Below are 16,872 nucleotides of genomic sequence, written 5' to 3' on the forward strand. Positions count from 1 at the left end.
TTCTGCTGCTGCTCCTGATGATAATGTGTTTTATGACTCCGGGAGAGCGGGGAGGAAAATTGCACACTGCAGCACATTTCGAACGTGCGGAATTTCAAATGCAACATTTCAAAACCCAAAGCGTAGGTTAGATGAGCAAATTTATATATTTTTACCATTTATTTTCTTGAGTAAAACTTGGCAGAGAAGAAGGAGGGGGAAAAAGTGATGATGGAGAAGCACCGGTTTTTTCAAACTTTCCCCCTGGCAGAGGAAGTTCACCTGTAGTGGACACTTGTGTGCATAAATTAGGTAGAACAATAACACAATGGTAAGAATAAACAAAAGGGGGCTTCAGATGGGCACAAAACCAATGATAACCATCGCAGATAAAGTGATCCCCCACCATTTCCCCTTCTCCCCGTCCTCCCCCCGCTTAATCAAATGAGCACTGTGCAGCTGGTGGGGTTGCGGCAAAAGGGGGGTACGAATGTGTGCGGAGAAGGTGGAGGTGGTGGGGAGGAGTGGGTTAAGGGATGGCGTGAAATTATTGCCTGCTGGTGTATATGTGTCGCTGGGGGTAGTGGGGTAGAATAGGGGGCTGGGCTGGCGATGGGGGGGTTTAATGTCATTGCCTGCTGGTGAATCTGTAGTGGGGGCTCATTTAGATTTAGATTGGTTATGTGAGGAGAGAGCTGAAAGGCCAGCTCATGTTTATGCATGAATCCCAAAGCATGCTGCTGTGGAGAAGCCCCGAGTTAAAGAGACAGAGCTGAAATACTACGGCTCCGTCGGATAATGCTGCATTGGAAGATTTGTAGCAACAATGTGCCGCCAAATAAACGGCTGCACGTTCGCTGCAGCTGCCTCCACAAAGAAAAGGGACACATTTCACCAGTGAATAATGAAATAATACGCCACTCCTTTCAAGCTAAAAACTGTTAACTCATTTTGCCAGTGCCCACCTGAGTCCGAACAATCGCTCTGATATTCTCTTTAGGTTACGCAGGAATGCGATACACATGGATGTCTCCCACATTAGGCTTGCTCTCACACCAAGAGTAATCAGTAAATGTCTCCGAAGGAGAGTTTGTTCAGCACTTCATCAGGTATAAAGTGGTTTTTATTTGGAAATGTGGTCCCTATCCATCTTTTAAATGACTTTTTAATGGTCGTCACACCATCTTAATCAATCATGTTGCAGAGCTAGCCTGCGAGCGCAAATACACCCTATTTATAATACCTACATTCAGCTGCAAAAGTCTAATGTTGTGTATCTCGTAGCACTGCACACTAAAAATATATATAAATAAATAAGTGAAGTTGTCTCTTTGCTTTAGTGAAAACATTAGTGAAACCATCCTGTGCTGATCTCCAGCACCCTAGATACAGCACCCTTTGCGATCTATCTTCATATCGGCGCACCTCAAGAAGCCTCTGAAGAAAATGAGTAAATACTGCTGATTTATAATTCTTTGGTGTCTACATTCAGGCCCAGTCTCTTCCCATTTTTTTTTGGAACCCTTTACCATCCCCCAACGCGACCAGACCCCCTTGTCGGTCCCCTTTCAGTACTTTACATCTATAATGAGATACAAATACACATCAGCAGGACAGTGTCTACGCCACGCGTCGCTGTGTGAATATTACTCACACTTATTAGCTGGATTATGTTAATCTTTACACTCCCTGCTCACAGACAACAGACTCCCCATGATATGGCGTTGGTCACGGCAGTAAGCGTGTGTTGTCGTGTGTCCGCCGCGCGTGTGTCTGTTCGGCCTTATGTGTATGTTGGATTGATTGCCATGTTGTCAAACTGATCTGCATGTGAAAAGGCGGTCTAATTACATCACTTATGCAAATGAGAGCTGAACATCCAAATGCACGTACGCGCCACTGAAGACTTACTGCTGGGGTCAAAAAGACAGTGTGAGTTATACCTTTAATGGTGGTATCACCACCTGTCTGAGACGGACACGACACGCAGAAGGCAGTCGAGTCACAATAGATGTTTCAATACACTCTTTCAGATAAATTAGCAAAATGGTTGGATGGGTCAAGCTCACAGTAGACTAAAGCACTTAGACTGTTATTGGAAACTGCCTGACCGCATATCAACTGATTAGTCTTTTTTTTCCTTCCCCAGACTGAAACATTGATAGTATCCCTGTTGGAATGATTGATTGAGTCTGACACATTTTAATTATGGCCAAATTAAATGAATTGGCTGGCGGACTATAAAACATTGCTGTTTAATAACGAGGTCCTCCATTTGCTTTTTTTTTTTTGCTTTTTCGTGTTCCTTCATCCAATCCAATTTTGGCTGCCCACACCAAATAACCTCTCTCCACTTAATGATATGCAAATGAATTTTCATGAACCCCATGATCCCAAGCGATGATTAAACCGAGATGACATTAGCTGCCATGCTGCTGCCACTGTCGCTGTTTCTGTCTGCCTCCTTGCTCCCTATCTCCACCATCTTTCTTGGTATCCACGACAACGACCAACTGGCGATATTAAGGGGGTTCATTGTCATCCGTCCCTTGTGAATTTTTCTTCTTTGGCATCATGAAAGATGAGATTCTGCTTATCCACAGTTATTTCAGAGAAGCCCTCCCCCCACTGGAGCATATAAAAGTATACCACGAGGACTGTGGCCCACAGGTGACCACTACCACAAGTGATAACATATTACAACAATACACAATTAGTGGAGTGCCATAAAATCATACAGATGACTCTGGTAAGCCTCCATCTCTTCATTCCCCACTTCCAGCATTCCCCTCCCACCATTCCGTTTGAGTCTGGAGCCAGCTCCACCTCTGCTGTCGTTTATTGTACTCCATTTGCATAATGAAGCCAAGGCTTAATTAAGATCCCACCGGAGTCTGGAGCTGAGGATGAAGGAAAAGAAAGATGAGGAGGGGAGGGGGTGATCCAGCGTTCCTCGGCTTAGCCGCACGTGTCCAAAGAGGAGGTGCAGTTTAGAGGGGGGAGAAAAGCGTTGACGAGCGATTAAATCACTAATTATGATCGGCTGTTAGAATTAGTGTGTAGCTGTTAATTAGCTGCAGATGAGATGCCCAGACAGTTGCCCGCCCCTGATGACTGAAGCAACCCTCCCTGACTGGCAATACAGAGACACAGCTTGACACCCCGGAGATGATGCCAAAATGCCCCTCCCCTCGGCACACGCAGCGGTCTGGAGAGGATATCCCTTTAAGAACATCCCAGGTGTGCACGTGCAGGAAAAGAGGCTCTTCATCATCCTTGTCCACCCACTGCTGCTGTTCTTCGTTAAGCACAAAAATAAAATCCCCCTTTCCTTCCTCCATCATGCACTCTGTTCATTTTGCTCATTATTCAGATTCTCTTCCAGGCCATACTGGAGTAGTACGGTCCCTTTAGGGGGTCTTTGTACTGGGAGCAGCGTTGTCCTTCCCGTGCAGCAGCTGGCACCGCTGGCATCGAGGTAGTGGGTTTTGGTTTCACCCACTGACCTCCTGTGAAAGCACAAGTGTTCTTGTACTGTTTTGTGTTGCTTTACGGTGTGCGTTTGGACCGCTCCGTGTAGCGCCCTTCAATGCCACCCAGCTTGCGTCTGGCATGGTGCCATCTCTGTTTCTGGCGTCTCCCCAGAGGGGATGCCATTGCCAAACCGTTCAAGGCGTCCATTATTGTCTTACTGTAAGTACAAATGTGTGTGTGCTACGTTGGCTTGGCAGCGTGCCATCCTTCCCTCCGTGCCCTTACCACCCCGACAAAGATGCCTTCACACAGTCGCTGGAGACTGTTGCCCGGGCACCTCTTCCCGGCTTTGTCCGGGCAAAAAATTGGCCATAAGCGACAAATCCTCAGAGACGGGTCTTGCGGCGGTCGACGACGACAGCTTACGACCAGGTTGCGCCGTCACCGCAGGCTGGCGCCGTGCCAGTCGGCTGGCACACGACGGCTGGCGTAGAGAGGAGTAAACAGTCAAACAGCGGGCAGAGAACAGCATTTTCCACCAGATTCTTTTCAACGGTCATAACAAATGCATAACTTACAGTTTCGGGGTGACATCGATTTCCCTCCTCGCCATCCTTCTCCGCTTCCCACCAGCGATCGACATCTGAGTCATCCTCTCCCTGCTGGCATCGTTTTCGCTACCCAGTCCTTCCGTCCTATTTTTATCTTCCCGGTCCCTGCCCGTTCTCTGGTTTTTGTCTCTCCCGGCGTTGAGCCCGTGCCAACGTAGAACCATGGCGCCATAACAGTAGTATGGAGCTGTGTTCCTCCACCACTTCCTTTCTTATTCCCGTCGCCCCCTTTGCCCATGCCCATGCCCGCCCCCGCTCAAGCCCTGACTGGATGGCACTGTGCCAACCTGCCACCGCCATCGCTCTCATTTGTAGCTCATCTTGCTCTTGCCCTTCCCCCTGTATCTACATTCCCATCCCTCTCTCTTTCTCTTATCCCATTCATCTACTTTTCAGACACTTCCCCGCCATCAAACGCCCATGTTTGTGAACACGCGTGGCAAATGCAACTTTTAATTCGGCGTGCGCGCCGCAAATCAGGCGTCTTTTGTTTTGGGATTTTTTTCGGTCGGCGGGGCACCTGAAGGAATGCTCTGCCTGACCGGCTGCTAGGTAATTACTGCAGCGCCAACTTATTCCACCGAGACAACAAGAGAAACACGAAGAGCGCTCAGAGTTTGGAGAAAGCTCGTGTTGTTTTAATTAACTTTCACCAACCCCCATCGCGCGCGCTTCGTTCCACATCCCTAACGGGTCGTGCTCGTGTGTGCGCGCAATATAAAGCAATATGACTGATGCAATTTTCAGTGAAATCGATGGCGCGCCATTGACTTCACCCAATTTACTAAGATGACCCCTCGCTCCTTTGTTTTTCTTCATTTCTACTCTTACTGAAAACCTCTGGCTTCAAACAGGGGCAGCCAGTGGTGGTGGAGGTATTAAGCAAATACTCATTAGTACACAAAACATAATGAATATGTAAATGGTGTGTGTAATTTATGCATGGGCTGAGAGACTTGTTCTCTTTCCAGTCCTCCATTGTATTCCCTCTATTTATATCCCCTTTCCCTAAAACTTCACACTTTCACACCGATCCCTCCTCTTTTCTTGGACCATCCTCCTGTGAGGGAATCCAAGAGGGATTTGTTGAGGTCTTACTATTGTCTCTTTTATTTAGTCTTTCCTGCACGTTTCTCCGTGCTTTTATCCATTTTAACACTCTCTTCCAGCTTTTCTCTCCTCATTCTGTTTGCTTTATTCTGCTCACAGGCTGTCCTATCCAAAAACAAGCCCCCGCAGTGACGCATTAAACCAACAGCCCGAGCTCACTGTTTGAACAAGGTCCTTCTTCCAGGAATATGAATGCCGAACAATCTATCTGCTAAATCACATCCACACTTGGCTGTGTTCTTTGACGTGTTCTGCCTTTGTCCCGGTGTGACTGCGTTGATCCTGATGTGTGGTCCAAACCGTGTGGTAAATTGAAGCGTGTCCTGATAGAAGGTGAGTCGCCTTGCTCCTGTCTAGGATAAACACCTATTATACTCCAGCTCCCTTGGCAATCACCATAGCAACAAACCGTGGTACCCACGTGAGTTGCATAATAAGATGTTCCCCGAGACCACAGACCATAAAGCAGCAACAAACTGGATCCCTGCAGCAATAAACGCGAGTCAGAAAATAACAATTCCATTGTCAACTTCACCGGTGAATCATCCTGGGAGACCCTGTTCTAGGTTGGGATAAACTTGCACCGCACACTCTCCAGTGGACATGCTACTCTCTCTGTCTCCCCTTAACAGGTGCTGATGAGCTGCAGTCAATGATTGTAATGAGCTATTGATCACCGTGGGAAAACAGAGGGACAGAGAGGGGTGAAGTAGGTAGGGGGAACCCGAGGACACGCGCAAACAGAAACAAGTGGACCGCCTCAGTGAGACAGGGAAAGTGCAGGTGAACTAAACAGAGACGAGATGCCGAGGACTGTAACCATCCTGGCTTTAATCAAATCCCCATTTCTCATGGCTCCTGCTTAAAATAGAACGCAAGGGAAATCCCTTATGGTGACTGGAGGTGTGAAGGGAACTCTCAGATGCCTCTGGACCACCTGAATTGTTGAGGATGACCGTGCAGACATGTCTGTCTCCAACGGGTCCAGATGCCAGTGAACGGCCCTGACGCAGTATCTCTATTCCCCCTTTTTTTGTGCTGCGTGCGTGAAGTGGATGCAGACAGCTTCAGGGAAGGGGGAGGTGTGTTTTGCGCGCACACGTGTGTGTGTGTGTGTGTGTGTGTGTCGTGTGTGTTGGCTGGCGTTTCAGATAATGAAATGCAGCAGGGAACAAAGAGCTGGGGGCCCCTATTCTCTGTGCTGCAGCTTCATTTTCACTCCCGTCAGTCTATGATTCCTCCATACCCTCTTTCTTGTGTACGTGTGTTTATGTTTGTATGAGAAGGTTGTTGTGTGTACTCGTGCCCCCCCCTCCTGTTAGTATTCTGCATGGCAGATCCCCCTAATGTAATAACTGTGTCTGCATGTCTAATTTACAGCAGGAGAGAGTAAATAGCCTGTGGTTAATTACAGTACGTGTCTCTGTGTGCATGTGTGTGTGTCTATGCACGTGTCTACATGCGCGTGGGTGTGTCAGAATGATTTATGAGTTGCAAATAGCTACACCAGTGGCCCGTTTCTCCTCACTTAGTTTTTAATCTGTCTTTCCATTAATTTTCCTGGAGATGTTATTATGGTTTTATAACAGTGTGCACAAGGATGCACATGCAGGCGCCTGTGCGTGTTGGTGGCAGAAAGGTGTGAGCTTTTTGTGAGGATGGGGCACCTCAGGCACCTGAGCGGGACCTTGCTTTGCCACCTCTGTACCTGTCCATTTCCTTCCCTTGCTTTGCCACCTCTGTACCTGTACATTTCCTTCCCTTGCTTTGCCACCTCTGTACCTGTCCATTTCCTTCCCTTCCTTTAGCCCCCCTTTTTCCCCTCTTTCCATTCTCTTTTCCTTCATTCACTCCCTTCAGAGAGTTGCAACCAGCGCAGATCTTTATTGACAGTACATGGTGGAACATGGAAACAGCAGGTCAATCCGTTTAGCCCAAGGGCCGATACACCAATTCACCAATTTGTCAGTGTTAGTTTGAGAGAGAAAAGCAGCTAATCTCTCCTCTCTGCTCTCTATTGATCACACACTTAGACTCCACTTCTCTGTCTAAACACTATTGATTCTCTCTCTCTCTCAATCTGTTTCTCCCTCTCCCTCTTACTGTCTTCCCTCCGTGCCACATACCACAACTGTTAACACGTGTTCCTTTTAAGCACTCGGTCTACCTCTCGGCCTCAAAAAAGACATTAATTGAGAGCATGTGTCATGCACGCAACCCTCAGTCATAAGTTCAAACTTAACAAAAAAGGCAGCTTCATGTTTTTTCTATGCAGGACATTTACCAACATTCTCATTTCCCCCCTTAGTTCTGTACTATAATCACACCTCACTACCCCTTTACAAAGTGTGCAGAATTTATTATTACAGTCCTTGCACCGATTTAATACTATGCACAAGTGGAGAGTTTGTGGGATTTTCGTTGCATGTTTTCAACCTTGGTTTGAGCTGGTGGGAATCCCTTGCGCGAAAGGAATGAAGGCAAAACCAGTAGAAAGGAGAGGAAATGCATTGTTTTGATGTTTTTTATGTACTTAAAAAAAACCAAGCTGCTGTAACGAATGAAACACATTTTTTTCTTACACCGTGTGAGACAAAAACAAACGAGAACATTTGGGTTTAACCAGCCTCGGGTAGGCCTTTCATTAGCCTGGCGCGCCCCCTATTGGTCGTATTTAACCATTACACAACTCGGTTACAAAATACTAACGCGTGAGTTGTGTAACCGAAAATCAGCTGTTTGGTAACCAGCACCGGTGGCGGGTCTAGAACGGCTCCACGAAACTCTAATGTACTGGGTTTAATAGTAGGATTTATTCGTCACCTTGAGTCGAAGATGCCTCCGTCAGCAGCGCCTGATGGCGACTCCACCAAAGTTTGGGTGAGAAGGATTTTAAGGGAAGTTCTGGCCGGTCGAGAGGATCCAGAGGGGTTTTTCGCCCTGTGCTTGTCCGTCCTGGGTCACCAGGAGACCCGCTCGCAGTACCCGTCCCACATCGAGCCGTTGCGTGCAGCCAACAGCTCCATGCACTCCGTCCTCACCTCCATCTACAAAGAATATTTCTCAAAGGTAAGTTTACGCACGGAAAGATTCGAATAGCTTGAAGAAGTCGGACTAAATTACTAAATTACGTGATGTGTTGTTTCTGTGGGTCGCACTAGGACCAGGTTAAACTTCAGGTGAAAGCTGAAGTAAATGCATGAATAAATGCACATAATTTGCTTTTTTACGCTTTTAATTTCGCGCATAATTCTTTCACAGCACCAAACTAATGACATTATAAAGATAAGTAAATCACTTGCAGAATCTGCCGTCTCTTCTCTGGTGTATTAACAACTTAAATCTCTGATTGTGAAAAGCTTCTACTGTATTTTAGGCTGTTGGTCTTTTTCTAAGAAATTTACTTGATATTTGGTGTAAGGAAAAAATAATGAGAAAATAGTCTCTTTGCATATTCTGGTAAAAATAGAAATACGTTGAACTTTTACGCCAGAAAACATTACAGTAAAAATGGTAACATAATCACCAATATTGATTAAAAAAATCCTCTTTTTATTACTATTAATAATAAAGTATTTGACTTACTTTAGCTAAAATGTTGCTAACAATTTTGCATATTGCTGTACCATGAAACGTGAAATCCATAATGGCGTCGTAGCGACATTTATCAGCCACTCTAACAGTGATTGAACTAATAACGGTCTGTCCTCATTAAATTGTAGACTGAAGATGATGAACTGGAACTCGCTCTGGCACTCTCTCTGGTCGAAATGAAGGATTATGAGCTGTCGGCCCCCATCCATGAGCCCCAGCTAAAGCAACCTGGAGGCAGACGAAACGAGAGCGGCTCTGTTTGGCCGACCTCTGAGTTCCAGACACAGAGAAGAAGCCCGATCCAGCCAGCAGAGGCAGATAGCGGGACAAGAAACAACTCACCTCAGACCGGGCCCTCGCCCAAGGTTTGCTCGCCACGAACGGCTGTAGAACCCGAGCATAATGCTGACGCCTGGACACCTGGGAAGGCCCGGTCTGCCTCCTGCCACCAAGTGATGGAGGCGGGAGACGTCGATCAATCAGAGAAACCGAAACACCCAAAGAAGAGGCGGCAGAGGCGGAAATGTGCTGCCCAGCAGGTCGTGGGTCTGCCCCGGGCCCCTTCGGCAGCAGCGCCGGTCCTGCTGTGGTTCAGGAGGGACCTGCGTCTCAGCGACAACCCGGCTCTCGTCTCCGCCTTAAAGGTCGGAGCGCCCGTAATTCCGATCTTCATCTGGAGCCCTGAGGAGGAAGAGGGGCCTGGGGTCACTGTGGCCATGGGGGGAGCTTGTAAGTCAGAGTCAGACAGCCACGGCTAGCTTCCCTCATCTGCGGATGACTAATCAAATATCTTTGGGATCCCAGGTAAATACTGGCTTCACCAAGCTCTGTCCTGTTTGTGTTCATCCCTGGAGAACATCGGCAGCCATCTCGTCTTCCTCAAGTCAGAGACGCAGGGAAGTGAGGGTGGAGCTTCTCTGCGGGCACTGCAGGGGTTAGCGAAGGCGACGGGGGCGAGGACGGTGGTGGCGAACGCCCTCTACGAACCCTGGCTGAAGGGGAGGGACGACGCGGTCGCCGCGGCTCTTCAGAAAAGTGGCGTCGAATGCGAAATGTTCCACTCGTACTGTCTCAGAGACCCTTACTCTGTCAGTACAGAGGGCGTGGGGCTCAGAGGTCAGACATCACCGGAACATGACGGATATGTGTTGGAAGAGTTTCCTGAGCACAATTCATTGTGATTTCTCCCCTTTCCTCCAGGAATAGGCTCAGTGTCTCACTTCATGAGCTGCTGTAGACAGAACCCAGGGGCTGCATTAGGGGCTCCCCTGGACCCTCCCACTACTCTTCCCGTACCTGCTCACTGGCCTCCGGGCGTCTCTCTGGAGACGTTAGGCCTGGCGCGCATGCCCAAGAGGAAGGACGGCACAACGGTCAGTAAAAAACCACCCGGCTGAGCCCAAATTTCTGATGTAAATAGCTACTTTAGCTAAACATCGCGCTGCCAATGACGCCATTGGGATTTTTTTCAGATTGACTGGGCTGCCAACATTCGCAAGTCGTGGGATTTCAGCGAAGGAGGGGCGCATGCTCGACTGGAGGCCTTCCTTCATGACGGTAAACCTTTCGTGAGCGCACCTTTCTGACCACCTGTAGCATGAAGCAGTCTTTCAGCTGTGTCCCGCGCGACCTGCCGCAGGTGTGTACAGATATGAAAAAGAGTCCGGCAGGGCGGACGCTCCAAACACCAGCTGCGTGTCCCCGTACCTTCACTTCGGTCAGCTCAGCCCACGCTGGTTATTGTGGGACGCCAAAGGCGCCCGCTGTCGCCCCCCGAAGTTCCAACGTAAGCTAGCCTGGCGGGATTTGGCGTACTGGCAGCTGACGTTGTTTCCTGATCTTCCTTGGGAGTCCCTCCGACCTCCATACAAGGTAGAAACAGCTGGTCAATTACAATGCTTAGGAAAAAAACGGATATTTACGAGGTTCTGTTTATCCAATGGCGCCGGAAGGCTCTGAGGTGCAGTACCGACCGCCGCCACCTGGAGGCCTGGCAGCGAGGGAGGACAGGATACCCTCTGGTGGATGCGGCCATGAGGCAGCTGTGGCTGACAGGCTGGATGAACAACTACATGAGGCATGTGGTCGCCTCCTTTCTCATAGCGTACCTCCACCTGCCGTGGCAGGAAGGTTACCGCTGGTTTCAGGTGAGAAAGGTCGTCATGGGGATGTAAATCCCAGCACGGGCAGTAGTTTACAGACGGCTTCCACCTTTTTAGGACACCCTGGTGGACGCAGACGTCGCCATAGATGCCATGATGTGGCAGAACGGGGGCATGTGCGGTCTGGACCACTGGAACTTCGTCATGCACCCCGTCGACGCCGCCATGACCTGCGACCCCTGTGGCCATTACGTCCGGAAATGGTGTCCGGAACTGTCGGGGCTGCCGGACGAGCTCATCCACAAACCCTGGAGATGTCCCACCTCGCTGCTTCGCCGTGCTGGTGAGGAACCTGTTTTTAAAAGAAACCATTGAATAAAAATCAATTATTTACCGTTTGTTTTTGCCGACTCAGGGGTCGCGTTCGGTCAGACGTACCCTGAGCGGATAGTTACGGACTTGGAGGAACGGCGAAGTCAGTCTCTCCAGGATGTAGCTCTGGTCCGGAAGGAGTTCGGACAGTACGTGGACAAGCGCTCAGGCTGCGACTTGGTGCCTCTGCCCCCGCGCCTGGTCTCCGAGGCTCTGGGGTCGTCACACCTGGACGGTGGCGTGGCGACAGGAGGGAAGCAGTTCCTGTTGCCTGTTATCACCCGCATGGAATTCAAACACCAGCAAGAAGATCCGGACGCGGACGCCGCTTCAAATCCCTACAACGCCGTCCTGAAGGGATACGTGAGCCGCAAGAGGGACGAGACGATCGCGTTCCTCAACGAGAGAGACTTCACTGCCAGCGTGATGCACGAGGGCGCCCAGAGGAGAGAGAGGATGGAGAGCGACCAGCGCAGGCTGGAGGGGCTCCCCCGGGGGCCTGCCCCGAGGGGCAGGGTCAGGAGGACTCCGACAGCCAAGGACAGGTTTTCTGTTGTGCCTGGAGGAGCCGTCGCCTCGCTGAGGTGATTCAGGGATCCAGAATGATTCTATAGGCCGTTTACAAGCGTAAGATTTTTAATAATATACTGGCAGATCAGAAGATTGTTCAGTTGTTGTGAACGAAGGAGGAAGGTCTTAAATAAATCCGGTTGCGTTTGTTTTGGGTTTTTTTGGTGTGTGCATGAATCTTTTTTTGCATAAAGGGCTGCTGAGAAGGGACAGGAAGAAATATGTGTTTTATTTAATATAATGAGTTCAAAAGCTAGCTTCTTATTAATTTTTTTTTACTATACAAAGAACATTTATTGCTGTGTTCAGCAGGGTTTCTGTATTTGTAATAGAAAAAATAACATTTGGGGGAAATAAAAAATGACAAACATGAGGTTTCAGGAAATTTTGTTTTATTTAAGTAACATACCATATCTACAGTATTAATGTCAAAGTGCATTTAGATCAATGTTAATGATGCCACTTAAACAAAAGTGCTTTCTTCAATCAACCTCCTACTGATGACATAATTTGTTTTTAGCCTTCTACTCATTGTGATCTCAGTATCTTCTGTATGAGGTTTAGTGAGCGCATGTTGACACTTCACCTGAAGGATTCCTAACGTGCACAACTCTATAATGCTGGCAGGTCAGCAGTCTGAAATTCGGCTCCTCGAGGAGCTCTGGAACCGGTGTTAGAACACCGGCAGGATTTCTAAGTCTGTGGTCACCCGAAATAAGAGGAAGCGTAACACATACTGGGAGGTGTTGGTTTAGTTCTCAATAGAGCGGATGTATCTCTCATACGCTGCCTCATCCATTAAGCTATCCAGCTCTGCAGGGTTGGCAATGGTCATCTTCATCAGCCAACCTGCGATGAAGATATTAACATCAGTGTTCTTCAGCACATTGTAATACCGCCGCCAAAATTCCAAGACAAAATCTAATCTATCATGTGATGCCAAAATGGTTTGGAGGCCAAGTCCTGCGATTATACTAACAAGTTAGGAAAATATACCGGTATGTATTTTTTTTTTTTTTTATGTGTATATTTGCAGAACTGACAGTAGAAATAGGTAATCATTTTAGGATGATGTGTTTGTTTGTGTGTCCTTACCATCTTTGTAGCAAGATTTGTTGACCAGGCCAGGCTTATCTGCCAGAAGTGTGTTGACCTCTACAACTTCCCCGGTCAACGGGGAATAGAGCTCACTGGCTGCCTTTACACTTTCCAGAGCTCCAAACTCATCTGTAAATGATGTATAAAATAACTACTACAAGCAAAACCCCTAATGTAATGAAAATATATATTCAGTTACCAAGGAGCATGAGTGAAATAAGCCATAAGGTAGCAGCTTACTTTACACTAGTTGCACATTAAGTTGCTTCACATCAATCGATCTAATTACAATCTAACAAGTAGAATCTATCTCCCAATGTGATCAACAGTTTGACATTATGGCAGCGCTTAATTTCTAGTATGTATTATATTATAAACCTGACATCCTACCTTGCTGAGATAGCTGCGTTCCAATCTCTGGAAGTCCACAATAAACTACATCTCCCAGAGCTTCCTGAGAGCGACGGCAGGGAAGAAATAGAAGAAATAAGCCCTTTGATTTCGTATACACGCATCAGACGTGTGCACAGTGTCACAAAACGTACTTGGGCATAGTGAGTGATACCGACAGTTCCAGTTTCCTGGTCCTCGACTCGAATCCATTCGTGATGTTCTGTAAATTTAAGGGCTTGGAGAAGCACAACAAATACAGAAAACAGCGCCGTCAGTGCCCGCGTCCTTCTCTTTAGCTAAAGGTAACCTGTAGCTATCGAATATGTCAGATAACCTCACACATTTAAATATATTAGCATTTTAATACCTGTACTCAATCGGCTGGATGAAGCTATCGTTCTCCGATAATGAGGGTTACATGTCAAACGCAACGGAGAAAGCAACGCCGAGCGTTTAAGAACAGGTAAAACTGTATAAAAGTTGGAAGACACGGAACGAAGTAACCTGGAAGCGGCCATATTTGTCGCTTATTGATGACGACACTCTTTTCTTCTTCTTCGTAGATTCTAGAGAAACCAGTCTTGTGTTACTGCCCCCTATTGAGCACAGATGAGAGATTCGCCGTCTCAACGAATCAATAACTAGAACACCTAAAAACATTACGTTTTACTTGTTCCAGCCTTCCCAATGGTTCAACAAAAGTGGAATTTTGCAGTCACGAAGTGTGATGCATTGTATTTTCTTTGACACTGTAGTTATAACATATTTGTGGGGCTTATTCCTAAAATTCCTAGTTGCCAAGTGCCATTTTATTTTAATATTTGATGTTATGTTAACTACTCACAAAGACTTAAGCAGTACAGAAAGTCAAGAGGGAGGCCAAATATGTTAAATTAGATTTATTTAAAAGAGGATTTTGGAGAAGAACATAAGGTTATGACATCAAAATCAACGTCTTCCCATAAAAATAACCACTGCCATCTCTTAAGGGGCATACTTTAAGCGCCACAGTATTATTTGTGATATTTGAATACCATACCACAGATTTTGTCACAATTGCTCACATTAAGTGATTATGTAATAGTAGTAATAACAGCTAAACATGCTGGTAACATTGTTTTACAGTTGAGCAATTTAATTCACCATTGCTTCATTTGAAGCAAATCAAATAATACTAAAATTTAAAAGGGTGCTTTTTGTTGTCTCAGGAGACATACCAACACCTTTGAAAATTGTCTACATGTGTCCAGAACTCTACAGATCCTTCCTGTACAAAAAGCACATAAAACCAGTTAACAGGGGTCAGACTAATTCTTAATGACCTAACAAAACTTGAAATTATTATGGAACACCTTTATTTATACAAAACAACAGAACGTATGAAGAAAAGGTCACTCTCATGCTTGGAAGTTTTAGTCTTGCTCCAAATTGCATTAGATAAGGAAAGGAGATGTTTAGAATAAAAAACCCTCAACTGTTTAACATAACCATACACTCCCTTTGTCCTGTTCTGGCTTTATGAACTATGCTGTAAAACTGGAATACAGAATAGCTAAAAGTGTCCTCCCATATACCCTGGGCTAAAAGCTACCAACATAAATAACAAAAGCACATTTGTTTGGCTTTTACATTACACAGCTTCAAGAGTCTATCCAGTGTCCACTTTTGCTTATTTGATTGTAAAGATAAGAACAACGTAAACAACAATAACAACACTGAAAAAGGTGAAGGACCACAAGAGCTTGCTGTGGAGAGGTGAGTGAGAACAGAGGGGATGAATACTCCTGCATGTGTTTGCTTATTTCTCCATCAGAGCTCGCTGGAAGCTCACTGAAAGGCAATGTAACGCGACTGTGTCAAGTCCCTCCTGCAGGGGGTGCTGTGTGCCGCTGAATGGTTGTGAGGAGCAGAGGTGTGTACTGGCAGTCCCTGGCAGGCAGGCAGAGGGGCAGTCTTTAAAATGTAAAGTCTCTCTCCTCACTGCAGGAAGGAACAGCTATGGGTGGAAAAGCCAGGAAGTTTATCTCGGACCACGCTGAGGTCACCACCAAACACTCTCTCTCTTGCTCTTTCGTACAGACACGCCACGACGTCTTGGTGCCCACAATCACACGCACAATCAGCCAGACCCAGACACCCTTGCTGGTTTTTAAGTGGTTCTTTCCTCCCCGTCTGTCTCCAGCTTGGTCCTGCGCAGGTTGCTCTTCATCTTCACAAACTCTGGGGTGTTCTCCTGCTCCTCCTCATTTTTCTGCTGCTCCAGTTCCAGCTGCAGGAACATATATGGCAAATTTCAGCAACACAAAATACATTTTGTTGTCTCCTTCTTTAGTTTTCCCATCAAATACAATAAAATGAACATCTACCTGAATACCTCCTAATTAATTACCTGCTCGAGTTTCTGTTGTCTTTTCATAAGCTCAATCTCCAGGTCGCTCCTCTTCTTGTGAGCCTCTTGCTCCTCCTTTTGAGCCTTGAGTATCTGCTCCCGCTTTCTCTTCTCCAGAACCTTCTGGAGCTCAGGTTTATTCTGAGGAGCCAGGCCCCTGTGCAGAATAAAAAGGCACAACAACACTTTAACAGAAAAGTCAGCTAATCAAAGAAGCTGCCTGGCAGCTGACGCTAATGCCGCCAACACGACCCCATTCTGCTCTGACCTCATATCTGTGTTACATCTGGATTATAACTCGTCTTTCCAGATGAGCTCTGACTTTGAGCCAGACAAATATTCCACAGTTGCATGTCTATGAATAGTGTAATTCCAAGCAGATTTTGGGAAAAAAGGATTAAAAGCTACAGGCACAAACATTTCGACCCAGATCTTCAACTCTCTGATGTCCCGCGCAGGGCGGCAGCATTGAGGTAATGTTATTCGGAAACCAGACGGAGCGTTACACAACTTGAGTGTATGTGGCCAACAGTAAAAAAATAAAAAACAGGGACATCTTAGTAAAGTGTCTTGTGAACGATTGAAAAAAAATCTATTACATAATAGTAAAAAGCCTTCCAAACTGTGAGGGGAGGGTGGGTGGAGAGGAAAAGGCTGGTCTGTCGGGGGTGCTTAAGACAGAAGAACAGAGATGGGTTGGGGGGCTGTTTTGCACACAGCATGAACGCCAATAAAGCCTGAAGCCTCCAAAGGATCAGGAGGCACAAAATGTGCTGCAGACCACAGCAGTTAAAGTTTCTGTCTTCGCTTCTAAAACCTCTTTTCTTTTTTAATTTTTATCTAAAATGTGTGACTCTAATGGCGGCGAAGGTTCTTCAAAGAAGAAACCTGAGTCACTGCACATCAGCGACCACGCACTTTTAATTAAATGCCTGATTAAATCGAGATTACATAAGCGAGCCCGTGATGTTCCCAGGAGGAGTGGGAGTTCGTTTCCAACCAACTCGGCTTTGACCAGTCAGCGCTGCAGTTTAGCGCCGTGTTCCCGCCGGGCACGGGGGTCTTGAGAAAGTACAGAGGCAAAAAGACGTGCTGGAGGGGGGGGTCAGGGACGAGGGAGGAAGGTCGAGTCCCCAAAAGCTGTGGAGGTATAAAACGGGCAATAAAAAGGTTCGCGCCG

General features: G+C 46.9%; 3 protein-coding genes and 1 long non-coding RNA gene across 8 annotated transcripts in view; 1 reads left to right on the forward strand and 3 right to left on the reverse strand.

Moving 5' to 3' along the window:
* Positions 1 to 208: 208 nt before the first annotated feature.
* LOC130536146 (uncharacterized) lies at positions 209 to 4,760 on the reverse strand. The gene is made up of 2 exons (XR_008953290.1): positions 4,032 to 4,760; positions 209 to 3,937 (listed from the first exon to the last, which is right to left on the reverse strand). It is a non-coding gene; the product is annotated as an uncharacterized LOC130536146 (long non-coding RNA).
* A 2,903-nt stretch (positions 4,761 to 7,663) lies between these two features.
* On the forward strand, positions 7,664 to 12,185 carry si:ch1073-390k14.1 (deoxyribodipyrimidine photo-lyase). Its single transcript, XM_057051812.1, has 9 exons — positions 7,664 to 8,243; positions 8,897 to 9,497; positions 9,573 to 9,884; positions 9,969 to 10,141; positions 10,241 to 10,325; positions 10,408 to 10,640; positions 10,721 to 10,915; positions 10,988 to 11,213; positions 11,286 to 12,185. The coding sequence occupies exons 1-9, from the start codon at positions 8,010 to 8,012 to the stop codon at positions 11,828 to 11,830; spliced, it is 2,604 nt and encodes an 867-aa protein (XP_056907792.1). The 5' UTR covers positions 7,664 to 8,009; the 3' UTR covers positions 11,831 to 12,185.
* Positions 12,186 to 12,187: 2 nt separating this feature from the next.
* Positions 12,188 to 13,848, reverse strand: LOC130536142 (glycine cleavage system H protein, mitochondrial-like). The gene is made up of 5 exons (XM_057051825.1): positions 13,671 to 13,848; positions 13,456 to 13,538; positions 13,301 to 13,364; positions 12,908 to 13,039; positions 12,188 to 12,661 (listed from the first exon to the last, which is right to left on the reverse strand). The coding sequence occupies exons 1-5, from the start codon at positions 13,819 to 13,821 to the stop codon at positions 12,564 to 12,566; spliced, it is 528 nt and encodes a 175-aa protein (XP_056907805.1). The 5' UTR covers positions 13,822 to 13,848; the 3' UTR covers positions 12,188 to 12,563.
* A 339-nt stretch (positions 13,849 to 14,187) lies between these two features.
* fam107b (family with sequence similarity 107 member B) overlaps positions 14,188 to 16,872 on the reverse strand; it is a 141,727-nt gene continuing 139,042 nt past the window's right edge. For all 5 annotated transcript variants that reach the window (XM_057051827.1, XM_057051828.1, XM_057051829.1 and 2 more), the window contains 2 exons: positions 15,693 to 15,849; positions 14,188 to 15,572 (listed from right to left, as the gene is read on the reverse strand). In XM_057051827.1, the coding sequence (XP_056907807.1) occupies positions 15,453 to 15,572; positions 15,693 to 15,849 (277 nt within the window). In that variant the 3' untranslated portion in view covers positions 14,188 to 15,452. The remainder of the gene's footprint in view (positions 15,573 to 15,692; positions 15,850 to 16,872) is intronic.

Source organism: Takifugu flavidus, chromosome 13, assembly GCF_003711565.1.
Source record: "Takifugu flavidus isolate HTHZ2018 chromosome 13, ASM371156v2, whole genome shotgun sequence".
Taxonomy (NCBI): Eukaryota; Metazoa; Chordata; class Actinopteri; order Tetraodontiformes; family Tetraodontidae; genus Takifugu; species Takifugu flavidus.